General features: G+C 42.2%; 1 protein-coding gene across 1 annotated transcript; it reads left to right on the forward strand.

Annotated features, from left to right (window-relative positions):
* The first annotated feature begins 104 nt into the window (after positions 1–104).
* Positions 105–27,207, forward strand: ATF3 (activating transcription factor 3). Its single transcript, XM_080408500.1, has 4 exons — positions 105–17,539; positions 22,099–22,342; positions 23,249–23,356; positions 24,263–27,207. The coding sequence occupies exons 2-4, from the start codon at positions 22,103–22,105 to the stop codon at positions 24,458–24,460; spliced, it is 546 nt and encodes a 181-aa protein (XP_080264626.1). The 5' UTR covers positions 105–17,539; positions 22,099–22,102; the 3' UTR covers positions 24,461–27,207.
* The last annotated feature ends 368 nt before the right edge of the window (positions 27,208–27,575 follow it).

Here is a 27,575-nt window from a genome sequence, read left to right on the forward strand (position 1 = left end):
GCGCAGCGCAGCGCGGGGCGGGGGGGCGGGGCCCGGGCCCGGGCCCGGGCCCGGGCCCGGACCCCGACCCGGACCCGGACCCGGCGGGGCGGGGCGGGGCGGGGCGGGGCGGGCAGGGCAGGGCAGTGCTGACGCGCCCGCGGCCGCCGAGCTCCCTCCCTTGCCTTCTATTTTTACTCCTTTGTTTCAAGTCCCCGCCCTCCGCCGGCAACCGCCACGGGAGGACGGGATGACACCATCCGCTTCCCGGAACGATGACGCGCCGGGCGGAGCGCTGGGGGGGGAGCCCGCTGGAATGCGCGCGGGGCTTCGCTGCCTTAAAGGGGCAGCGTCCCCCTGCCCCGCCCCCGGGCGGGGGGCGGCCCTGACGGACGGGCGCAGCTGGCGGGGGGGGTGGGGGGGTGGTCGGCGGCGCGGGGCCCCCGCGCTCCGCCCGGTTCTGGACCCCGGTGCTGGTGCCGCCGCCGCGGGGCCCGACCCCTGCCCCAGGCGCTGGCGCCGACCCCGGGGGCGCGGGCGGGCGGGAGCTGGTGCCGTCCCTCAGCACGGCCCGGCCCGGGTGTCGCCCGCGGAGGCAAGGCGGTGCCCCGGGCAGGGGTCGGGCCCGCGGCGGGGGGCTCTGGTACTCGGCGGATCCCCGCCGCCGCTGGCCGCGCTGGCAGCGCGGTTTTCCGCGGGCCGGTGCCGGTGCGGGCCCCCCGCCGGCCTGGCTGGGGCGCGGGCCGGGGGCAGTGCCGGGTCCTGCCCCAAGGCAGCAGCATCGCACGGGCAGCCTCTGGCTGCCGCTGTAGAGCGAACCGCAGGTACCCAGCGCCAACGAAACGGCGCTGACGAGGGACGGAGTCCTTAATGTATATTCTGTATATTTCTAGCTGAAACACAGAAGCGCCGAGAACGACAATAAAGGTTTTTTGCCGTGAACGTGGCCGGTGTGATAAAACTCGCCCAATTTTCATTCGGCTGAGAGCTGAGGGCATCGAACTGCAGTGTTGTCCATAGTAGGTTATCTTTGGCAGGGGGATGTGCTCTGAAATAAAGCCCCTCACTCAGGATAAGGTCGAGATGATGCTGTGGCATCATATTTAGATCATGGCTCGCAGGGAAATGTAGGGTGCACTTAGTCACCTATGGCATGACCTTATATTCCCACTCAATTTAGTAACAACAGTTGGTTTCTTATGGGGCATGTGAGATTTAATTTATTAACCGAGTTTCTAGGATAAGTGGAAAGTCAGAAAAGGCATGAGATGAGAAGGCAGCAGATGAAGGGGAAATGCTTGGAGTTGCAGCTCCCAGGGAAATGTAAGTCTTGTCTCCTAAGCTTCTAAAATATGACATTAATATAAATGTAGTTACTTATCAACAAATATTTTTGATACGTTGCCCTGGGTGTTGTTTTTTTTCCCCTGACTTAAATTGTCTGGTTAGTATTTTCATTTCAGCTTTTGCCTTTTGTTTCGTTTCGAGCCTTTTTATTGAATAGCGCAGTAGGATCTGTCAAGAGTACTAAAACTCTTGTGTTCCAAGAACGATGCTCCAGCCATCTGAGAGAAAAAAAGAAAAGGGAAAAAAAAAAGCTTCCATCTACATTCAGATGGTATATCTTACTCATCAGGCTGATGTGGGAATATTGATATGTGTTTGAGCATGTAAAATCCTGGTAGGCAAATACCAGAGTAACTTGCCTCTATATTACAGGGGAAAAAATGCTGCTGCTTAGCCCTGAGACAGCCAGTGTGTTGCAGATGTATGTCCCCATGTCTTTTAACTCTGGAATGGATTCTGCTCTTACTGTCCCTTTGGCTGCTTTAAGTTAGGACAAGATAACGTTACAAGAACTTTTAGCTTGTCGAAGTGCCTCTGGCTTTTTGCGGTATCATCCAAAATTGAGCTAAAAGGGTGTTGGTGGTTTTTTTTTCCTGAATGATCACTTGCATTAACTAAGCCAAGAAAGAAGTAGAATTAATAAAACATCGGAGATGATTGACTCTGAAATGTAATCTAATTAAGATGTCAGTTTAAATAAATCACTTACTGCCGTTGGAACTAAATAATGAATGTCAAAAGCTGTTTAGATGCAAAAGATACCTGTGAAGTTTTCCTGGGAAAGTAATTCTTTAAAAATTCAGTATTTTTCATTCTCGCTCTTATAAATAATCAGGCAGGCTATTCTCTTACCAATTAATGTTTCAGTGAATCTGAATTTGATTGTCACGCAAGCTTCTTTATGAGTCATTATCATAATTTCACATCACTCCTTAAATGAAAGTTGTTTTTCCCCCTAAATCCCCTAACCTACTTCTATCATGCCAACAGGAGCATTCAGAAACTGGCACTTAAGGTGCAGCTCTGATACAAGTTTTCTGTTTCCCTGTGACTCATTTGACATTAACATAATTATGTTACAGGAGTCAAAGTGATTTTCCAACTATGAGTAATGCACAATACTAGAGCGAATGTTTACAAGACACTGAGGCATATCAGCTAGCTGAAGTAACCAGCTGCTGATAACAGCTGAAGTAAGTTGGGGAATTAAAAAGTCTTATAATACAATTATCCTTCTTTGGCACTCGGTGTCATGTACGGCTGTGAGGTAGGTCGTGTGCTCTGTGCAGAAGGATCCAGAAGCAGCACTGTGCCGTAACGGGGAGAAGGCTGAGCCCGTGGGTAGTTTGCACAAGAAGTCTTCATAGTTTTCTTCCCACTTGCATATTTATGGCAAAGTCGTGCTCAAATGAGAGGAGTGATCTTTTCAAGAAGTGGCTGTATTTACCAGAGTTCATTTCAAAACGCAAGTGACACACGTCCTCTCAGCCAGGAAAACAAGATCAAAATGAAACAACAACAAAAAAAATATGAAGTCGTCTCACAAATATTTTGAACTGTGTGTATGTGAATACCACAGAAGAAGAAAACTGATAAGGCAAAATTGGGTGCTGATGCCAGGATGAGATATCTTTTCTCTGTAATAAAAATATCTATCTGCAGGCTAGTGATAATGGTAGAGAGAAGAATTACAATGAATATGTTGTGAATGAGTATCAGAAAAGGTAGCTACAAAATGTGTAAGCCGTAAGAAAAAGCTATAAAAATAAAACAAAATCTTAGTAGTGATGACTTGTTTCAAGTGTTCCCCAAAATTTTTAGAAATTACTGACTTCTCAGGATTTTAAGTTAGTTGAGAAACAGGTTAATTTTTTCTGAGTTTTTTTTTTGTTTGTTTGTTTACAAGTAGCTTTTGAATGAAACTGGGACACTTTCTATTTAGAAGTTTGACAACTTCAGCTGGATATCCTTCTGATAAGGCCTTATTCAGTAATGTACTGAGCACCCAGAGCACTAGTTTCTGAAGAGCTGAGGACACGTAATTTTTTGTAGGATTAGCCACGAAGGTAGAAATCTAATTCTGAAATGTCAACGCAAACTAACTACAATTTGCTAGAGTACTAGGACTGTAAATAACCAGTTAACAACTTTCCTATAAAATACCACAGTAATACAAGTGAGAAAGAGGGTCAAATACAGAAAATGTGTGCTGATAGCAGAACTGCTAGCACAAAGCTTGTTTTCCAGGAGACATAATCGAAGAATTCAGAAAAGAATTCCGCATCACCCCCCATTCTTTATTTCACGAGAAAAACTTGAGACCAGCCATTGGCATGGTTGAATTATTGTCACTGACTCTCAGAGCTGGATGAGGACCAAAACTGGTAAAAAAGTTGCTTATGGCTGAGGAAGGCTGGAGGAGGAAAGGTTTGCCACAGCACCTTGTATTGACAGCAATCCCCATTTGCCAGGGGAGTTAAGACTTGGGAAATGTTCTGTTTTCTCTGCTATGGTTTTCATGCTGCATGACCACGGGCAGACTCTAGATCTGCTTCCTTCGGTTTGTCCACCTTTTACTTACTAGGAGACAGCTGTGGATGGCAACTGCTACTACAATAACCAGCATGAATGTATTTATCATGTTGATAAAATCACCCAGCAGAACCCAACCCAAACACAAACAGAACAATCCAGGCTCCATCAACAGAAATAAGTTCCCATAGCACAATTTAACACTTACATTTAATCTGATTAGCTATAAGCTCATCCAGGACTGTAGTTTTATAACTACGAGTATTCGCCTCTGTAGCGTGCTGTACCATTGGATTTACATCTATTTTCACTGGGTTTAATTACCAATATCCCTAACTACCAAAGTTCAACCCTCAGATCAGGTTGCTAAAATGTACTCCATTATTACCAGAGCAGGTTCCTGTACTACAGGTGTATATTGTGTTACTCCTTAGAGTAATACATAAGAGAGATGTTTGTAAAATAGTCCTGCTCAGCTCCACACCTAGCTGGAGTACCCTAAAGAAGTGGTCTTGAAAGCAGTACCTCTCCAATGGTCCTTCCACCTCCTGCTTTCCCACTTGGCTCCAGAGGAATTTTCTTATTATAATGACTCTCAGGACAGCTGCACCCTGTGCCCCCCAACTCTTTCCTTCTTGGAGCAGCTACCGTTTAATTGTAACATTTATTTAGCATTCTGTGGTGACATACAACCTGTGCAAATTCCAAGTATTTAACCTTTGTTCCTTGGTGATGCTTTGGAAATTAACTTAAAATAGCAGAGCAAAATAGGCACTGAGGGGCATTTGCTGGAAATAACTGATAAAATCTTGTGAGTACTGCTTGCCCTTACTGGTTGGTTGGGTTTTTCTGTTAGCTCGTTTTTCAAGCTGAGCTCCCAAAACAAAACGTTCATAGACAGTTATTCACTATAGAAAATCATTACGATTTTAGAAAGCAAATAAAAGTAAACAGATCCATCGAGATTTAGCTTGTTTTCTGAATTAGAGAAAAGCCAGCTGATACCAATTTTTTGAGTTGTCAGAGTATTTATATTTTCTAACAAGGCCCAATATTTCTATAATAAAAATAGCTATCTTGGTGGTAACTGATAACATGTTACTCTGAATTAGCAGCAGAAAACAGAACTGGGAGTGCATGCCCATGCCAACAGCAATGAAAATAATTTAATCCCAGTTCTTACCTGGATGAGGCCCCAGAGGCATTGTCTTCCCTCAGTCTGGATGGAGCAGCATGGGCTGTTGCCGTATCCCACCAGAGGACAACCAGGAGACCACAAGCAACCTCCTCCATGACTGCCAAGGGATTTGGCAGCGTGTATGTTAATGTCAGACCATCACCACAGTAAAGTCGAGCAGACCTGCCAGGAACAAGAGCTCTGTTAGGAAATACTGAGGGAAACCCATGGATGAACAGCAAATACTGCTAGTTGGGATGGCAGTGGCTCCCCAGCACGTGCTTACAGGCCGAGAAGGGCTAAGTCAGCATGAAGGCAAGACAGGTGGCTTCAGCAGGGGGTGAGCTGGCCTTTTCACATCTGCAGGCTGGAAAGAGAAGAGCTGATTGAGGAGGGCTCCCAGGTTTTCCCCATGGGGTAGTGCAGGGCAGTTAAGTGTCTCTGTGGAGACATTTGCTCTGCAGGAAACTCACTGAAGTCAATGAATACTGAGACTTTGTTCTGCTAACTGATGGGAAGCTCCTGCACCAGGGGACATACTGCGAGGAAACAGAGTTTTCCAGATTTTTCCTCCCTCAGTAGCCCTCCCTCTAAGGGTTTCTTCCACGAGGTTGTGTGTCATGTTCCCCCCATGACTCTTAGTAATTTTTAGAATTATTATGTATTGTAATAGATATATTTAGAAATATTATATGTCATAATATATCTCTCAATTAAATGTATGTTAGATTCAGCTTCATTTTTATAATTTGTTTCATATAATGACTTCTTTTAGAAAACTAAAGTTACCAAGGTATTAATTTTTATGCTGAAAACCTAGATGTTAGATTTTGTGTTATATTAAAGCCCAGTCCTGCTAACACCTACGTGTGTGCTTAAATTTAAACATAAGTTTAGTACTGGACTCACTGGGATTATGTGCACAATTAAAATTAAGCATGTGTGAAAGTGTTTCAAGGTCAGGATTTCCAAATTCATTCACTTGTTTAGAGTAAAAAAAAAAACCAACAACCCAACAAACTAGTAACCACTCATTCACATAACAAAATTCCATTGGTGTTTATGTTAACAGATTTACTGTCATTCCATAGGCAAAGTATCTTATAAAAAGAGTTTATATCAAGCTTAACAAAATGAAACACTCCAATGCTGTAATTACCTGCCTGGGTGGCTGTATTTTCTACTAGGAAAGATAAATCCTTACTTTAATATTTTGAGTATCAGCTGGGATGAATATGGTTATTTTAGAATAAGGTGACCTGTTTCAAGGAAGAGATGAACCTTTTTTTTAAAGCATTTATTTCATTTTTCTATCAACGTGAGTTTGATGTTTCCAGAAAAACTCTGAACGAAAACAATGTTTTACTTTGGGGTGGAAATACGCTTTTTTGTTTACTAGTTGTACTGAACTTTGCTAAATCACTCATAAAAATGATCACACAATAGTTCTTTCAGATTACAAGTTCAAAATCAGTCATTATGGAGGCGTGGAGACTTTCTCCTGTCTAAACATTTTCCCACTGCTTTCTAAAAGAGAGTTATCCCTGGTGGTGGTGTGCTTGGATCGTCACAGCAAATTGTTTTCTCATGACTTGTTAATAACTGCTGTCCTTACTGTATGATGTAAAGATACTGAAGAGGCTCAGGAGCCAGCACAGTACTGCTTAAAACCTCAGCCGCCCAAAATCTAGTCACAGCAATACCTGACTTCTAGGTCCCCTGTCTTACATGTCTTGATCCTCAGCTGGAAGATGTCAGCCCCTTGAAGTGGCTCCCAAATCAGCCACCAAGGTGTGCAGTGGGCAGCTCAGCCTCCCCAGTGGGAGATGAGGGACCCCTGGGCTGTAGGGAGGCACCTCTGTCCTTTTGAGAGCCCCAAACCTGAGATCTCTGCCTGTGCTTTGGTCTCTTATTTTTAGTTTAGCAAGGCATTACTCCTTTCTTGCAAATGCTGGGGGAAGGATGAGGTAGTGCTCCTTCCTTTAAGCATTTGGTAGGGATATGTAAGAGCCAGGTTCAGTTCCACTGGCTAGCGAGGTTTAATCCCATATTTCTTTTGATTTGGGAGGTTGTCTGAGCTACCAGGCTATAGATGATGAGAGGAGCACCCTCCATGCTCCTTGCTGAGGCCATGCAGAAAATGGAGAGGACAACCGGCTCAGGAGCAGACTCCGTTTCTGGTCTGCACTCCCAGGGCTGCTCAAAGATTTTACACAAGCATTTCTTTAGAGCAGAAATGGAGCCCTGTTCTCACTTCTTTGAAGCAAGTTCCCTAAAAGGCACACCTGGGTTTTGAAAGGCAGGCATGTCTACCCTGTGCAGGTGCTCACTTCCACTGCATAGGATAGGCATGATCAGGAAACACGCTGGAGAAGAATTCAGTATCAGGAACCCATTGGAGGTAGTCCTGAAGAAGGCCCCTAGTTGGCTAGCAGATGTATTTCAGTACTTGTGCAGAAATGAAACTTTGAGGTACACAGGAGCATGAAGGTTGCTGACTGCAACACATAAGATCAGGGTGCCAGTGTGTTTATAGCTCTGGGCAAGAGTTTTCTTTAAAGAAACTTGGGATTCGCTTTCTTTAGGTTACTATAGTTTGTCTACTCTAAAGCTGCCATCCTAATCCATCACAGGAGAGTCTGAAAAGGAGGGTCTGGATCCCCTGTGGCTGATAGCTGTGGTTGAGGTTCTGCACACCATGTTTGTCCTGAACGGCTCTCAGGAGAAGCTCACAGAAAGGATGTTTCCAGTTTAAAACAAACAAACTATAAATATTCCAGCAAAAGGAAGAGATGTGTACTGTATGAACTTTTGAGATGTGCTCCAAAAATACGTTACTGACCTCCCACTTGACATAATCTGTTTCCCTATTAAACTGTAATATAATTAGGGCCTGCTCTAACCCTGCCACTGGTTTAATGCTTACATCGATGGAAATGTGGCCTCACAGACTGCAGTGAGAATGAGATATACATGTAAAGTCTAAAATAATCCATGCCATAGTAGAAGGAAGGATAGCCATGAAAGAACACTTACCCCTCCTTCCTTGCAAGATATTTAGGTGTCTTATCAAATAAGTGTAAAAGGATGTTAGGCCAAAGGTGGTTGAGAATTTGGACTCAAAGCTCAACTCCCTTTTCATTAATGCAAATGAAATGCAGCTAAGGTGGGGTCCATGAAGTCACACAGGGAAGTGAAAGGAGAATTGGGACCAAAGTGAACTGAGATCAAGAGTTGAGGGCAAAGACTACTTTTATCAGCCAAAGAGGGGATTAGGAAAATGGGTGATGACTGTACTGGTAGGTAATCAGGGTGCTAACAAGTCACCATGATGATAATAGTTGATGACTGTTAGCTCATTTCATCTCATCTCCTGGGGCTGCTGAATTTCACCCAATAACCCTGTTGAGCTCTGGAAGATATGCAGCAGGTGCCGTGAGAGATAAGGATAGGCCTCGAACTAGGTAATAGAAGAAGGGTGACTATAACCTCCCCAGAATTTGTAAGCAGCCCATTTGGGGCAGGCACATTCACAAATAAATAAGATTCAAAGAATAGATTATGTCAGGAAGCCAAAGGATGCTGAAGTTCCCCTGTGACACATTTTACAGGAATAAGTTCAGGGAGGAGGCTCATGGCTCTGTCCTACCAATACCCTGTGGCAGGAACACCCATGACGGGGGAGAAGCTGCACGGATGTGCCGGTGACCTCCCGAGGAGCCGGGCTGCGGTCAGGAATGCTACTTTTACAACACCTCTTGTAAAAATATGTACAATGAGCATTTTACAAGGGGAAAAGTGTAGTGTTTAAACATATATTCAAGTTGGTGATGAAACCTACGGTGATTAGACATCTGCATGGATACAGAGCATTCATGGAAAAATGAGTTTTATATTATTTATTATTATTTTTATAAAAATTATCATGACCTGTAATAATTGTAAACCAAACCCCAGCAACTTGAGTACATGTTTAACCCCCACACTGCAAAGAAAACAGTGTGCAAATCACACTTGCTGTGAGAGCCTTTTTTCACTACAGGCACTCTTAGCCTTACACATGGCTGATTTACAGCCTGAGTTCAAGAGATTGTACAGACCAGTAAGGAAATTGTTGAGAAAACTTCAGAGCCTAAAACCCCACTTTTGCACAAAGCACAAATCACCTGCAAAAAAAAGACCTGCCAAATTTAAATGTTAGGTTACATATTTTCTATGCTCCATACAGATGCTTTGAACACAAAATAAATCATCAACAAAAAATACCAAGCTAAATCACCCTGAGCTAAATCCTTGGGTGATGAAATGAAAGCACTTACACCAATCTATATCTGGGGGGAGTTCATGGCTGGTTTTGGGTACTCTGTCATATCTGTAGTTTCTGCTCCAGCTACGAAGCTGATGATTTATCTGACTGGTTAAAGTACTGTATAAATGGTACTAACAGATACAGCCTCACTAAAGCCAGGAAGCATAACACTGAGCCTAACTTATGGTTTCCAAACAAGTTGTAGGATTGATCCTGCAGTACCAACTTGAACAAAACTCCTTCTGAAGTGCTGGGCACAGCTATAAACTCAAAATGAAGTGCCAGGCTGGGCTGGGGGCTGCCCGATACCTTCCTGTGCCATAACATGGACGTCATTTGAAGTAGACTTAACATTTCACAATTTTTCTGATACCATGTGGAACATCTTGGCTTATGCAAGGGCAAGAAATATTTCTGCATTAGCAATGAAACTAACTTCCTCTCCAGAACATGACAGGCATCTGTCTCTTTACAATGGGATGGTAAAGCACGTTTTACTTTGATCAGCTTTCAGTTATGGCAAAAAATGATACATTTAAATAGGCTTGAACTACGCTTTCCCTTTATGGGAAATAAGTCAGCATCTACTCAAATTCTAAACCTTTGTTGTTTTTGAAAAATAACAGTAATTACTGAACTTCAAAGGTCTGTAATGAATTAATCGATCAGCCCGTACACATAAGAAAACTGCTAAAATAAGGACCTTGACAAAAGACCACAATATTATACCTTGCCAGATGATCTTATCCCAAACGTGTTAGAAGAAATATAATTCCACAGGAATAAGTTACAATGTTTAGAGAGGCTATTTTAGATTTTCAATAACAGCAGCTCTTAAGTTAGGCGAGGCTTTTGGACATGGCCTGTCCAGCCATGTATTTAATTGTTGTGCTGAATCTGGGCTTCTATTTGACAGCTGAAGGATTGTTATCCTTTTTAGAGCTCAATATAAAATTATTCTTATGAAAAAAACACCCAGAATCCTTACTGGGGTTGCTAAATACTACTGCGACACACACATTGAACAGTAAGACTAGATAATAATGCATCTAGAGAGCATCCATCAACAAAAGGCCCAGATCTGATGGCCCATTAGTGTGCTAATTAAAATTAGATATAATATTAAAATACACCAGCCTTATCCATGATTTCCATTTGGGAATCTCAGCTCCTTCACCCTAGAACGTAAGATGCAGTTATCCATTTCGACAGACTGGGAAACAGAACCAAAGGAAGACCATCAGGTTATCCAAAATCACAAAGACGGTGAATAAGGAGCCCTCTCATTTCCTGACTCCCAGTCCCGTGAGCAGCACTGTCCTCATCTGCCTTGTGAATTATTGTTTCCAGCATAGAGAACTAAAGCCCAGCTCCACAGAAGGATGCTGGGCATGGTGAAAATGAATGCTCCTATCTCTCCCACTTACCATCTAACCTGCAATGCAGAGTTCAGTGTCACCGTGATTGGGACATTCATGGCAGCAGACTTCGCTTCTCAACTTGGAACAGGATTGCGCTGGTCTCTTACTAAAACCCCATCAGCGAGAGCACTTGGTCTGGAGAGAAAGACCTGAACTGAATTCTCACGTCTGTCTAAGAGGAATGAAACTCATGTCCCCTTTTTCTGAGGAGAAATGATCTAACCACAAACTGACAGGCCATGCTATCTGGAGAATCTTACTCTAGACTTCTCCCACTCAAGCTGTCCTATCATGAACTTACGAGCTGGTTAGACAGTAAACTGGGTTGTGCCTGACTTTACAGCAGGGACATGCCCTGGACAAGGGGCATCCTGCCGTCTACTTTTCTTTCTCTGTAACCATTTTGCTTCAGGAAGTCACCAGACAGAAGATGGACCCTACCCCACAGTGGGCAGTGTTCCCCACTGCACTGATGTCACTTGGGAACCCCAGGTGGGTGCAGTGACACCCTGCATCTTCCCCCATGGCTGAGGTGGCTTCATAAGCAGCCTCCCATGCCCACAGAGCAGTCAGGATTTGGGCTCAGGGAATGCTTCTGTGTTTGCAATTAAGGCAGTCTAATTTTAAAACCGTGTGCAGATCTATTGGTTTCATTTTACTTATACTTTGTTCTTATTATCTGGGCAAGTTACTGTACAGTTAAAGCCAAAAAAATAAGCTAGGAAAGATAAGAGTCTGAAAGTTAAGATCATTCATGCGTTCCTTTCATGGCAAGGCACATGTGAAGTAGGTGGGAGGACAAACAATAAGCAGAGTGAAAGCTGCAGTGGCACCTTGGGTTTGAATCTTCTGTAGATTGCAAATCTGTGTTACTCACTGTTTTTATTTGAAATGGTATTTATGTAGAAATCAATGTTTAATAATTAAAAATATGCATTTGTAATTATTATGGCAAATTGTAATTTACATATTTGCCAGGCAGATGAGAAGAACTGTTTGAAGTGTCGGTAATGTTATTTAAGTCTTTAAATATGCACAGTTCCAAGGGCAGTCAATGGGAACAGGTAATTTTGTGGGGGGTATGTGTCCATGTGTATATTTGTGTGCAGCAGCATGATGATTACATAATATATCCAAAATATTTCTAACTCGGCACAGTAAAAATAAACATATTCTCTCACTCATTTCCTCTCACCTTCCTTACTTACCTGGAAGACTAGGAGAATACAAACCATAATTACATTAGTCCACCTAAGAGAAACATACACCATCAGCGAATAATTTCTAGCGTTTCTTTCAAGTAATTTCAAGAGGAGAGTTTTGTACACTGAGAAGCAGTGTGACTAAATGCTGATTTTTCATAGTCCCTGGGGGCTAAACTTATTGCTCATTGAAGTCAGTGGGAATCTTTCCACTGACTTCAATAAAAGTTGGATCAAGTCTTAGTACTTTAATTGGTGATCATTTTTTTACACATAGAGCTATTGATGAAGTTCAGTGTGAATTTCTAACTGCTCTCAAACAAAATCTGGCATGCTTTTACAAGGTGGAAAGAAAGGATGGGGAGTGGGAGTTGAAGGGGAGGACCTGTGATGACAGAGCTTTTCTTGCCATTAAATGCATGGTACTATAAAGGCACCATAAAAGAGATATAATTTATGCTTGCCTGAAAGCAATTAATATGTCTGGCCTATCATTTTACTTGTTCAGTGGAACCAGTGAGTTTGCTTTATTCAGTTCAGTTTAAGATGTGATTCTTAGATGTATGGGATCTCTTTTCCTTGTTCGTTACTATTTGGATGTATCCAAAGAGATCAGAACTTGTAATTACAGGTTGTTGTGTTTCTCTGGCTTCTATACTGGTGCACAAAGTCCATCTGATAAAAAATCCTTGAAAGGCTTCAGCAAAAGAGAACTAAAGATATACTTGACTGGCCCAGCGTCAGGGCTGTCTCTCAGCTAGAGAGAAGGGATGTTTGTATAACTTGTCCCTCCACCCCGCACTCCCAAAGCACTCCGTATAATATCGTGGAACATTTAATTTAGTAAAGTTCCACTGCAGTTCGTAGTACTTTTGGGCTCTGGAATATGGTACTGAAATACATGACTTGTTGCACCCACCAGTAATTTTGTTACCAGTGCCTCCATCTTATTAGCAGAGAAACAAAAAGTAAAATGACAGAAAGTGAAAGATAAAATCAAAATGACTCATTTAAGCTTAGGAAGCTTCTGTGCAGGAGCAGAAGGACCAATGGGAGAAAAATTGCTGGAAAAAGGGAACAGAAAGGGGGGTGACGGAATCCAGGGATACGGGGAGGGAAAAGAGAGAAGTGAGAATAGAAGAAACAGGGAAATGGCAAAAGGAGAAGCTGCTGGTTTAAGGAAATGGGAAAGGTGGTTATTACTGAAACAAAACAAAAGATACTAGGAAATGGGATATTCAAAGGAGATAATACATGGAGAATAAATGGATTTAGAGGGGTAGTAATGGAAACAGGCAGTAAGGAAAGAAAGGTAAGCCAAGGAAAGAAAAGCAAGGAACAAATTAATTTCATCTTCAGTGTTAAAGAATAAAAGAAGTAAGAATAAAAAAAGAATAAAATAAAGAAAATAGTGCACTTATTTCCTTCCACAAGACATATACACATGCGCTTGGGTGGTATTAAATGCAAGATGGTAGCAGGGTTTGCCATACAGCCTCTGTGAGAGTCTGTCCTCTGACTCTTAAGTTTTTTAACTCACTTCAATTTTTGGACATCATAGCCCTGTAGAGATCCAAACTTTCCAGAGTGAATGTGATCCTCACTACTGTAGGCTTGGGGCTTTTTTAAATCACTTTTTAGAGAAACTCTTGGAAGTAGCCCACAGATGCCCAAAGGGTCCCCAGACGGCAGTTGAAAAGCCCTGGGATGGCTGGAGATGGCTGATGCTAGTTATACTGCAGATTACTCCCATAGCTCAAGCAGTAGCAGTATAAATCTTGGAAAAATAGTCCCAAGTTTCAGCTCTGGTGTTAGTCCAATCAGATGGGAAAATTGTCTCAAAACTAGTGCATGTTTTGGGGAACAGGGGAGTCTTACCACAGTCTTACCACTGGAAACCTCTTTCTCATATATGTTCTTGTATATGTTCTCTGTGCCTTGCAGGGAAAAATTGGACCTGTCAGGGTTACAGGAATTTAAAAACTTAATACACTTAAAACTGCAAAGCACACAGAGAGACAGGTTTTACTCAAGATATGACTACACATTTTAAATATTTACATCTCATTATATCTCCACCAGACCAAACAGGTTTAACAAAACTGCATGACCATAAACCAGCATAGGATCTGGATGGAAAATGGGGATTTTAATTTTGTTACTCTGACTGATGTCCTACAGTTGCATAAATGTTAGGACAGGAGACAGCAGAAAGCTTTTGCTGTAAGTATGGGAGTCTGTCCCTCTTTACAATGATGTCTATAGCTCTGTTTAGCAAGGAGACAGCCCGATTTTTGTTTTAAGCAAATACCCACAGCATATGAAGCAGTGTCAAGGGATGTGGAAGCAGGATTTGGTCAGGAAAAGGTAAAGGAAAGAATTCTTTACACTGGAGACTCCTGAAGGGCTGCAAGGACCACGCCATGGGATGGTACTCAGTCTAACACCTCTGCAGAGGGAGAAGGACCCAACATGTTTTGTCTTTGGGTTATAAGCTGCTGTACATGGCTTAAGGGAAAGTGGAAATAATGGCGTGACTGTCACCTCTGTGAAATGCGTGCTGTTTCAGGGGGACTGTCCCCAAAGTTTGTGATGAAAGAGAAATGAAATGGAAAATGACCGGTAAATAAATGTTCAGAGGAAGACAAATGAAAGATATTTTATGAAATAGAAAATGAAACTGGCAATGAACATCAGAGCATCTAGTGGCTGTACTGGGTTTTATTTTAACTTCCTGATAGTCTTAACTATTAATTTAATATTTTTTTTAAACTGGAGGGTGATCCTGTGTCTTTACTGAGCTCAAGTTAGCTTTGGTTTTAAAGGGCAATAGGATAAAACCTATGCTGCACAGTGGAACTGGGTTTCTTTTTCACTGTGGTTTCATTTTCTTTTTTCACTGAAGAATTTCAAGCCAGAACATGTTTCAGTGGCCTAATCTTAAATGTGCACAGGAACAGTCTCTCTGTTTGCTTTGCAGGGAGGAGCTGGCTCACTTCAGGAGTAGTTCAAGAATGAATGCAACTGGCTTGCTGTCAGTTTTTAGTACTGGCTGTTGCTTATGGGCAATAATAGTACCAGCAGTGGTGAAGCAGCACTGTATAGCAAACAAATCTCTTGGCTTTAGTTTTGTATAATATAGTATGATTTCAAAACAAAATAATCATCTGCCTACTTGGTAAAGTGTTGTGACTGTTGAGTAGATGCCAGTGACTCTTAACAACAGGATAATAACACTTGGATTTCCAAGGTGCTTCTGCCCACATTAAGGGAGGGAGCTGCTTTTTATCGCCCTTCATTATTCTGTGACATTGCTCTGCTTAGCTGAAAATATGTTAAATAAATTCCCACTTCTGGTACAGCTAGCTAAATAAGGATGCACAGTTGCTAAATCTCTGTCAGAATTACAGCAGGCACCTGTTCATAGCCACTAAAACTGATGTTGCTAACATGTTTCCACAATAACTTCATGCTCAGGACTTCCCAACCAATTATCTTTTGGAAAGAAATTTTCCACATTTGGCCTCTGCTTGAGAGGGATTTTTTTTCTTCTAGGCTTGAGGAAAATGATGCCAGCTGTTCTTGAACACAGCATGAATTATAAAATTATGCCTCTGAAGTAAAAAGAACTTCACAGGCTGCACTGAGCTGAAATGTAAAGCTTGCTCTAGACCTTTCTGAAGAGCAAAGTTTTTGCTTGGCATTATACTTGACATTGATTTACCTAGATTAATAAAGATAAGGCAATAAACATGTTTTGAAAGAGCTGAGAATGATTTATCTATAGGTGAGTGAACAAGAAAAGCTTGCAGCTTGCATGAGCTGTAAACAGAGAGCTGCCAGGTAGGTCAGAGGAGCTCACTCCTGCCCTCTGCAAAGTGCACTGCATTGTTCGAGAACAGGGAGCCACCGCACCTTCCACAGGAGGAAAGCCCACGTCACTACTCCAGATTCTTCCTCTTCCCCACCAGATTGTTAATTAAATGTAAAAAAAAGGAGTGTTAGGTATGCAAAGTGGATGCTAGCACTGGGACATTTAAAACGCTAAGATTACTACTCCTGTCTGTGTGGCCAATGTGTACATTTATGTATATACACATATACCCAGGCAACCACATGCACAGAGAGGGGAGACACAGAGGGACTTTCAAACAAGTCTTAGAAATTGAGATCCTTGACAAAATGCTCCAAGCAATTAATATATCCCAGAACATACCACCCGAGAGATATCACCTACCATCAAAATACAGCCACATTGGACATTATGAAATCAATTAACCAGTTGGAGCACTTGACCAGGGTGTACATTTTATATTGGTTTGGTTAGAATACCCTCAGGCATGAAATGTCCTGATCTTTCCTTGCCTAGTACAGAGACCTGAAGACTGTCTTAGTGACAAGTTTGTATGTATTGCATATGGAATATTATCATACTGGATAACACTGTACATCTCTCTTTGTAAGCCTTCTGTGTCTCTCCTGGCTAAATACTTTTTTGACACATTTTATTTTCTAACACTTTGGGGGCTGTTAGAAGGCAATTTCTGTCGCTTAACAAACCAGGAAGATACAGAAACAAAAAAAAGAACTAAACAAAACCCCCTTCACTACAGCCACCACCATATTTCCCTCTCTCCTGTAGGAACTCTCTGGTTTTCCCTGAAATCGTAAGGAAATTGTGCGCTGTTGTGTTTGAAGAAAAGTTAAAAAAAAATTATTTTTAGCTTTCTATCATTTCATTAAACGGGTCTTTCCTCCTCAGAGTAAAAACTGAAGCCTTCCTCTTCATTTAAAAAGAACTTTTAGCTGTCATCTAAAGCAGCGCAGGGCGGGGGGAGGAGGAGGGGGACGGACGGGAGTGGAGGGGGACGTTAAACAATTTTTTCCTGTAGAGTAAGATCACACTTTTAAGTTCTTTAGAAAACTACGCAATCTCTACTTTTCTTTTTCTTTTTTCACACCCCCCCCTTCTTTTTTTTTTTTTTTTTTTTTTTTTTGTCGTGAGAGGGACTTTGATTTATTCTCAGTAGCAAAAAGGCTGGGAGAAAGAAACCTCGGGAGCCTTAATTTCAAAAAAAAAAAAAAAAAAAAGGAGGGGGAAAGGAAAGAGGGAACGAGGACGGGGTCTGTCCGAGTGCTGATGGATGCTCCTCGGTGGGGGACCAGCGATGCCGCCCGGCACGGCTGGGTCCGCTCCGCTCCGTGCCATGCCGTGCCGAGCCGAGCCGAGCGAACAGTGCCGCGCCGTGCCGTGCCGTGCCGTGCCGGCGGGGAAGCCTTGCATCACCGCCGCGGGCTCCGCTTCCCTCCTCCCTCTCTTTCGGGGAGGCTATTAATAGCATGACATCAGCCCGGGACTCGCCGCCAGAGTAAATACCAGCGCTGCCTGCTCGGCTATATAAGGGGGGTGATGCAACCGAGGCGAGAGGCAGAGGAGCGGGGAGCGGCGGGAGCTGCTCTCCCGGAGGAGGCAGCGGAGGAGAGGGGACGGCCACCGGGACGGCAGCGCTGCGGGACGGGCGCGGAGCCCCTTCCCTCCGGCCGGGACAACAGCAGCAGCAGCTGGAGGAAGGTAGGTGGGAGCGGGAGGGGAGACGCCGAGACCCTGGGTGCCGGCGGGGCGAGGGGCTGAGCCCCGCGGGAGGCTGTCCCGCCGAGGGGAGATGCCCGCCGGGGGTGCCGCGGGCCGCGGCCGGGAAAAGTTTCGTCGCCGGAGCGAAGTCGGCTGCGGCGGTGCCGCCGCCTCCCCCGAGCCCCGGGAGAGCCCTCGGCTCCGCCGAGCCTCCGCCGGAGCTCTCGCCCGCCGGTGGCGGCTCCCTGCCGGCGCTCGCACCGGGGGAACCCCCTGCCCGGGCTGCCGCCAGATGTGAGCGGCGGGAGGGAGCCCGCCGAGCCCCGGCTCTCCCCGGGCCGGCAGCGCCGCTCGGCACCGCGCGGTGGCGGCCTCGGCGGAGGGACGGCCCGGCCCCGGGGCCGCGGGGATGCCGGAGCGCGGCGCGTCCCCGCCGGGCGGTGCAGGAGCCGCGGCGGCACCGCGACCCCGGCGGGTCGGCGGGGGCTGAGCAGCTGGGGTGAGACTGCCCAGGCGGTGGGTGACCCCGCGCTGCCGCCAGCGGTGTTATCTCAGGGCTATAGATACATACACCCACACAGCGCGAGTGCGAGCTCTCGGTGTGAGCCAGCGGCATTCACTTTCCTTTCTGTCGCCGTGTCCTGACATGAAGAAGATCGGTTGCTAAACTGTTGCCTAATCGAGTCAGGCGTGACACAACAGCAAACTTGTTTCAGAGAACGGGTTTCCTGTTGGAAATCGATTTTCCTCCTAGTAGTAGCGTTTGAGAAGCTGGAGGGCAGCAGAAAATGGTTCAGGAATGATGTGGGATGTCAGAAAGCTTAAGGTCAACCAGCGTGCACAGAGGTTGTGAACTGTAATTGCTCTTAATGCTGTTTAAGATTAACCTCAATGGTTATCGGGGTTTATTGCATCAGCACCAGAGGAAAAGGAATTCATGTGAAGAAATAAAACCAAGAGGCACAGTCAGCCATCTACAGTTAAGCAAAAAAGAAAAGACTGAAAGTAGTCACTTTCAATTTTAATATTAAACACGAATACCCTTAAATAATAAAAAATGCACAGCTGGGAAGTGTGTCCTGAAATTAAAATATGAGCAGTTGAGATGTAAAAGTTCACTGTAGATGGAAAGAACGACCAGCAAAAGAACAAACAAAAAGTAGGGGGAGAACAAATGAATAAAGTTGTTTGAATTTACTTGAATTAGGAGGGTACCATTAATAGAAAAGCTGTTCTCTTTGGAGAACTCCAAAACTAAGGCTAAAGTAATGAAGCATTAACTCACACTGGGGACAAGCTGTGCCTTTATGGTGCAGGTCTGGGAAATGTTCAGCACCTTCAATGTCAGTAACTTCAGAAGTACTCAAAGCAGCCTGGAGCCCAGGTCCATGTGCATGGTCTAACAAAGTAAACAGAGATTTCAGAGTATCTGAAAGGCTCAGAGGTAACCAGGCTTTAAGCCCTGATATTCTTATTCCTACGGCTTTGACAAACCCAGAGAAAATGAGATAGTGTTATTGATGGTTTATAGACAGAGGTATAATTTGTACAAAAATTAGGAAAAAGGGAAGGCAATTTGTTGCATTTTTTTTAAATAGCAAAATCTGGTTTTCCTTCTTGTAAAATGTTTCCAAGAGCAGATTGGTTCCCCAGAAATTGGAAAACATCTACCTTGTTGTTATGAAAAGGGACTCTATTCAGGTTACTGAGTAACATTGACATAAGGCTGGTTATTTCTGTTATTTGTATCATGATGACTCCTAATGATCCCAGTGGCAGACTGGAAGCCTACCCTACTAGACACTGTCCAGAAGCCTGGCCCCAGGAAAGCAAACCAGTGGCAAACAGCTGTGCAAAATGGGACTCTGCTCATGGCAGAAATCCTTAGACGAGCCCCAGCCCCCTGGTAGGCCCTTCCTTCCCTAAAGTCTGAGTAAATAGAGATGCCTTTCAGGATGTCTGGAAGGTCAGTGAGCTGTTCAGGCAGGGAAGCAGCAAGTTTCTACGGTCAAGGACACTTCCCCCTCTGTGCTTCCCCCTCCCTGTGGGCACTCTACCACTTTTTTCTTTTTTCTTTTGTAGATTAGTGACAGATGGGTGAGAGTACCTGAAGACATTATAGTAGGGTTTTGTTGGTATACTTATTAGACTAGTAGAAATCCACAATTAACACAATTTCTCAGGCACAAACATTCTTGGTTTTCTCTGGTGCTGCTGCTGACCTCAATTAAAAGTTCACCTAAACTGAAAAATAATTGAATAAACCACCAGAGCTTGAAAATCATTAACTCAATTAATTATTTTGTAGGCTGGAAAAACAGTTTTGCTGTTAATTTAAGACTCTTGGTTTGATTGAATTATACAGAATTTGTTGAATCAAGCTATTGCTGGCAGCCAGGGAGACTGATTCAGTGAAAATAGCTGAAATTTCTGCTAGCAGTGAGGGGCTTGGTGTCATCTGGAATTAGCCTATTTAAATGAGTTGAATGGTTGAATGTCGCTAAATGGTAAATAATGCTGGGAGGACTTCAGCTGGAAATTATAGGGCTGTTTCTGACTTGTTGGAAAAGAGTAACTGCTAGCTTTCTGAGATTATAGGATTAAACCGTATCAGTACTTTAAATGTGACTCATGAGCAGGGGCTTTCTGAAGAGAATTACATAAATTTCCCAAGGTCTTTCTGAATAACAAATTGTTCCAAATAATTTCCTCATCTTTAATAACTATGGGTGAAATCCTGGCCCCATTGAGGTCAACAGAAGAAGTCCTCTTGATTTCAGTGGGTTCAGGATTTCACCCCCAGACTGTGGGAAATGTTCGTCTCTTTGGTGGTGACTGAGTGAGGAAGAATTGAGGAAGACTCTGCAGCTGGACATAGTATTTTCTACCAACTGGCAATTCACTGCCCTCTAATTTTTATATTTACCTTGCTCATTTGCACCAATGTGGATTTACAGTGTATTTTTAGATATCTCTGAGCAAAATCTATCATCTTGTGAAGTCATGTGACTCCAAACATTTCTTGCTGGGTTACAGAAGTAGTGTACAAGGAACTGTGCACTTCTGGGTTGACCATGTGGAAATTTAACTTACCCACACTGCTACCCTGAGGCAACTATTTGCTTACCTGCACTAAGTTAATTATAATTGACTTTGCTATAATTATTACAGTTCTAATCAAGAGTAGATAACACTGTAATTATCCATACAGCTACCAAAAACCACCAAAACCTATACACCAAAGCAAGCTGGAAAACCAATGTGGTAAAATCCAATTTAACTCAAGTCACTTTATGAATAAGGGAAGAAATACAATCTGTTTTCTAATGGATTTGCACCTTTTGTCCCTTGAGCCATGCACAAAAAGTGCTCTGCTTTCTTCCAGATCTCTTATCTCACTTGTCAGTGAGAGGTGGTTTGTGTTGTGTGGAGCTGTGTGCATCGGCTAGCTAGGTTGCCCAGGATGTTTGGATGGATGGTTGCTGAGTTTGCCTCTCTCTCCCTCAGTGGGGTCAGAAATTTTCACAAAGCACATAGGGGGCCTCTCTCCCTCAAAAATTGGCTAAAAAAATCACAAGAATTAATAAAAAGAGGAAAGTAGAGAGCACTGTTGGGCAGGTTCATTTTCTTAGGAAAGCTACTAGAAATTAGATTCCTCCATGGGGTGTCCATTTGCATAATTCGCCTGAAGTCTCTTCAGGCACGCTGTTTTGTGTCAGCAGAAGATCTGACCATAAATATTTAAGAATTTCAAACCTTGTGTTTAGGGCACATGAAGAGAGTTTCAGGTTTTACAAGAGAAAAGTAATGAAACAAATGGCTTCACGTTTTTCATGACTCAATCCCTCCAACTCAGCCTGTGCTTTGAAGCCCCAGAGCATGTATAGACTTCGGTTTTTCTGCCAGCTCTTATTGTTCACCGGTTTTCAGCAGTTTGTAACCAGATCTACAACTCCTCGTAAAACTGACCATGATAATTTTGTGACAGATCCTGTTTTGGTTAGCAGACTTCAGCTTCTAGTAGAACTTGTTGAGCTTTACCTAAATATAGCTGAGATAAAGGTATGCTCTATCCATTTGAAGATGGAATCTGTGGTGGTATAGCTCTGAGGATGGAGATGCTCTTAAGCACCTTTTGTGCTCTAAATAATAAAATATTTCTTTGCTTTCTGATTTTTGTTCCTTATTATCTTTCTCTTCCTACTCACTCAATTCTCATTTGCCACACATTATCTGTTTAAAATGTCAGAGTATACATACACACACACAACTTTTTTCAATATTAAGATTCAGAAAGGCCTAGAAAATGTGATGTGCTAATACTATTATTATTTTTAAATACTAACTTTAAGTTAACGTGAAGTAGAAGTTTTTACTAGAGACCAATTTCTTAACTGCTTGTCTCTAGTGAGAGATTAGGGTAGATGGGGAATGGGAACTGAAGCAGTGCAAGAAATACAGTAGTATTCACAGTATGAAATATACCTCTAGGAGATATTATTTGCCTTTCTAAAGCTGTTGAAAGATTATTATTATTATTATCTCTTTTTACCTTTCAGCAAAATGATGGTCCAACACTCAGGCCAGGTATCTGCATTAGAAGTCAGCGCCTCGGCAATTGTTCCCACTTTGTCCCCTGCAGGGTCACTGGGGTTTGATGATTTCACAAATTTAACCCCACTGGTGAAAGAGGAACTGAGGTTTGCCATTCAGAATAAGCGTCAGTCCCACAGGATGTCTTCTACATTGGACACAGTTACAGTTTCTGAAAGACCAATTGAAACATCAATCATGAAAACAGAGGTATGGCTTTTTATATAGCATTTCAGTGTGAATGATTAATTCTCTAATAAAGTTTCATCACAAGACCAGTAATTATGTCAGCTACAGACAACTCTCTCCACTGTACTGATCCTTTAAGCCTGCTGCTTGGTTTTCTGTTAAGTGCTTCTGGGAAATCCTCTGGTATTTCTCATTTCCATTGAGGCTTATAGTTAGATATTTTATTTTTTATTATGGTCTGTGGATGATGTTTTCCAGTGATCAGAGCAAGCGCTAATCTGGTTTCCCTGCCTGCTTGTGGCTGAACTTGGAATAAGTCACTTCTGAAATTTTATTTCACTGAGGACAGTCCAGTAGGACCCGTGTGGGCTACTGTGTCCACACTAGGCTTTTACTTTAAGATTATAGCCTCCATCAAAAGCATTTCCCTTATGAAGTGGAGAAACAGCTTAAGTTAGGGAAATAGCTGCACCTTGGTCTGAGCCTCCACAGGAAACAAAGCAAAGCCTGAACGAGTGTGTTAATATCCCCTTTTTGGTGCTGCCCTTACTCCTCTGCACTCTCACTGCCTCATGAAGCATCCTCCACTTTGCCCCCCGTGTCCCTTGCTCCTTCTCTTCCTTGGGAAATGGAGGTGTGGAGTCAGTCTGGGGAGACACTTGGCAAGTTTTTGGGTACCATTGATCTAAAATGAGCCATCACATGGATTACATCCATCCAAACTCCAGTCAGGTTTTTATTGACAATTCTAATGGAGTTACTACCATTTTACTGTATGGTAAGCAAGGTCAGAATAACATTATGTAACTTGTGATGTGAGCACTGACAACACTACCCATGCTGCTTTTAAAAATGCGGAAGTTATCAAAATCAGGTTGCATATTTACGATGTCTTATGCATTGTGTGTATCTGTTTTTATGAGATAGTTTTCTCCTGAAGAGGATGAGAGAAAAAAGCGAAGAAGGGAAAGGAATAAAATTGCTGCTGCAAAGTGCCGAAACAAAAAGAAGGAAAAAACAGAATGTTTGCAGAAAGTAAGTGACTGGCTTGAATTGTTCTTAATCTGCCATCCTGCCAGGATCGAAACAGCATAGTAGGAAATAGAGAAAGATGTTACCCAGAACTCTGTAAACCCTTCAAAACATTAGATGTATATAAAAAAAATGAACATGCTATATGTTAAAGCTGGCATAAAGTGAAAGCATGGTAGGAGCGAAAGATTACTGTTTCAGTGACTGATCTTGTCTATGGAGATAATATTAATTTGAATATGTACTGAACACAAAAAGAAGTAAAGCCTCATTTCATATAATAGGCATTGTGGAGGCCAAGAGCCTACAAACACCGACAAGTGATTTCTGACGACTTTATGAAATGAGTGGCATAGTACCTTACCCCTGAATTCTCCGTCCTAAAGCCCTAGTCAGGTCTGCACCCACTCTGCCATGATGTACAACTATATTACAGCAGCAGCAGGCCTGTCTTTTATTCCTGTATCTAGGGGCAGGAAAAAAAAGCTATGTCCTTACATTGTTAGCTTAACATGGGTTTACAGATATGTGACATGATGTTTCAGGGAGTTAATAAGAAACATAGATAATTTTGGGTCAACTTTTGACCCCAAAAGTTCAGAGTAATTTTGCAGAAGATAATAATAATGCTTTGGATACTTGTCATTGTAAGTGAATGAAAGTCTGAATTGGGCTTTTCAACTCCCATTATGTTTCTCTAAAAAGGAAAGGTAACTGTCAGTCTGGGGTTTAGGCTCTTATTGATTGGTGAATGTATAGTTTCATCTTTATGGGACACTAAGGACATGTGATTTCTTTCTCTGCTAGTCATATGCTTTCCCACTAATAAAAGACTGCAACTATTAGATAAACATTGCAATTAACTATTTGAAGCACTCAGTCTAATAGTTGTGTCTATCCTTTGACTAGGAATCAGAAAAGCTGGAAACTATCAATGCAGAATTAAAAGCCCAGATTGAAGAGCTAAAGAATGAGAAGCAGCATTTGATATACATGCTAAACCTTCACAGGCCCACTTGTATAGTTCGGGCACAAAATGGAAGGACACCTGAAGATGAAAGGAATCTTTTTATTCAACAGATCAAAGAAGGCACATTACAAGGTTAAGTGATACAGCAAACATGGGAATATTTATAGTGTTTTTAACAACTACCAGAATCCATGGAGGATCTGACAGAATGTGTAGGATTCTATTAGTCAAGAGCCATTAGGAAGGGCAGATTGCTTTCTTAAATGGAAAGAGTCATTTTGGGTTATCATTGATTCTTTCCCTTGGAAGATGTGGTCTCAACCAAACTGAAGAGCCTTCTGCCTCAAATATAGGTTTTGCACCTGTCTACTTGCTGTTCCTAGGAGTTACAGACAACAGCTTCAGAAGTTTTAGCTCTCTGCTAGTATACAGTATCTGCACTCACAATGTTTGTGCTAGAACACTATGACTTCTGATGATGCACCATGGTACAGACAGCTGTGCTGGATGGACACTACTTTTCCTTGTTGCTGGTTGGGAAATCAGACTGAGAGTATTTTTAAAGTTTTGAAGTTTCCAGAAGGATGGTTTCTGGCAAAATATATTGATATGTAATGTTGCATTCTAACCTAACACACAAACTACACAAAAAGCCTTTAGTTCCAACTAAGCTTTGTCTTTTTTTTTTTTCCACAACACTTGTGTGGGTTTTTTCTATGACTCATCTCAGAGACTGAATTTGGAGAGTCTAGTAGGTGTGACAAAGAAATATTTCTTGCAAAATATCCATGTAGCTAAGCTTGTATTTTATGAGCTGGAACCCCACCTACTATCCTTTGGGGACTACAATTTTCCCTTGAATTGTTGAAGAGCAGCTTGTACCACCACTTGGTGACTTGGTGAATTGGACCCGCTGGAAGCAGGAAATTAACTATGGAGGGATATCAATACAGGTTTTGCCTGAGTTGCAGGACTGAATCCCAAGTTCATGGATCATGAAAACTTAAAAAAAAATAAAAAAATATCTAGGATCTAATCCTACAAGCCTTAATTCATGCTATTAACCCTCACTCACAGAAGATGTTCCATGGACTTCATTGTGTCTGCTTATGCATATAGCTCTTACAGGCGTAAGAGCCTGGCAAAACTTGTTCCATCCTGGTCAGAATTCCTTTTGCCAGGTGATTCAGAGGGAAAAGTTATGGCTGCAGCTACTTTATTTTACATTTGAGTGGCAACTACAGTCAATCAAAAGTGTTACTTAGATTCTAAAGAAAGCAAGAGTTTTGGTGTAGTGAATAATTGGTTTTATTTTTTATTAAATACTAACCTTAGGTATTTTTGAACTGGTAAAAGAGCTGCTGGACAAAACAGTTGGAGCTATGAGTGTTTAAATTCTGATGTTTCTGTGAAATTCTCAGATTGTTTAATCCTATAAAATATATCCTTACAATTTTTTGTAAAAGAAAATAGTAACCTTATTTATCATTAATATCTTAATGAGTAGAGTTAATAAATACTGTGAGCAAGATAAAACTGAAAACACAAGTGTTGTGCTGTCTTTTTACTTGTATCTCTTGGTGTTTAATATTATATATTCCTAAACTTCACCAGTTGTATTTGAGACACCACTGTTGAAAACACTTATCCTTCATCTTTTCCACAGATGAGGCACTGAGCATCTTGAATGACTGGGTGCAGACACTATACCTTCCAAAATTCTGTACCTCCATCAGTGGTGTCTTAGCTGTTCAATGTCACAATTTAACCAAAGCAAACAATAGGAACAGAGCTTAGAGTACACAGTATTTTACACCAGTTACGCAGTGTTGAAGTTGTGTTTTTGTTCTAAAGGTTCAACTTAAAGATACCTCAGCCATAAGCTTCTTACCCTGCAAGTCTCAGATGAGTCTATCCGATATCATACCCAATCCTTATAAGACTGTTATATTCTGCAACAGAACTACTTAGTACATTTTCCTAAGGTCTGGATATATTGTAATGTCCTGTATCATGTTTTAAAAGATATGTACTTCATGTATCTGAAAAGTGAATGTATTACAAAGGTTACATACTTGGCCTTATTCTGTCCTGAGAAGCCATTATGCTTCTCTGTGTTGGAAAGAGCTTCCATTGACTTCAGTGAGAGTTCTGTTCATGTTCTGTAGGCAAAGTATGGAGCCTCTGCTGCAACTTCTCTGGCTTAGAGGGCAACTTCCACAGGGAATTGGGCCAGCTGTTTATCAGACAACAGGTATACATGAAGTGCGTTACAATAAACTTGTCAAATGGTGTTCATTGGTATTTGACTTCTGTAATGTGGAAATACAAAACCAAGGCATCATCTTGGTATTGTACACCTTGGCTTTGCCTCTCGCGCATCAAATGCCAGCAGACAAAACTGTTTGCCTCCTATACTGTTATAAAGTGTTACCACAGAGACTAGAATACAATGACAGAATTCATGTGTCTCCCTTAGGGAATTTGTATGGTTGCTTTTAACCATATCACTGGTGACGCAGGCGTCATGCTTTTGTTGCTTGATGTTATTTACTTAGCATGCCAAATGTTAATATGGTACCACTACTATTGTCAGAAGATAATCTATTTTTATTTCTTTATATGTGCAGTCATAGCTGCTTTCTACTGCTTTTGTATGTGTGTGTGTGCATGCGTGCTCTTGCACGCTACTCTCGAAATGATGGTACTCAAGTTCATTTGACTGTGCCCAAGAAAAGTGTTTAAACAGCTAGACAGGGACAGTATGTTGCATGAGTTTTCTAAAAGTATACTTTATTCAGGAGAACCCTTAAAATGCATTAAAAGCAGTTTGTTTTCTATTCTCAAGTTTGTTTTGATACTTTAATAAAAAAAAATTAATATATATTATTCATGTGTCATTTAATTCATTCTAAGTTTCAAGGTCCAAGAACAACTGCATTTTCTTAAAACAACACTGAGAAATTAAAAAGCAAACACATTTTATAGGTTTACAACAATAAACATAAAGTGAAATTGCTACTGTACACTGCTTGTCAAAGTAATAACAGTTTTGTTATTACAAGGTTGATTGTGAATTTGAGGCTAATTCCTTATTGGTGGCCTAGGGCTTAGATTAAAGAACTGGCCATTAGAACTCCTGAACCTTTCCTAACCTTGCAACCAACAAGCTGATAGTTATTTCAGCTTTCTGATTGCTTAATGGGTTTAATGCTTTTGCTGCTGTGAAGCTTTAATATTTAGAGATTGCTT

Source organism: Falco punctatus (assembly GCF_963210335.1).
Source record: "Falco punctatus genome assembly, chromosome: 12".
In the NCBI taxonomy this organism is placed as follows: domain Eukaryota; kingdom Metazoa; phylum Chordata; class Aves; order Falconiformes; family Falconidae; genus Falco; species Falco punctatus.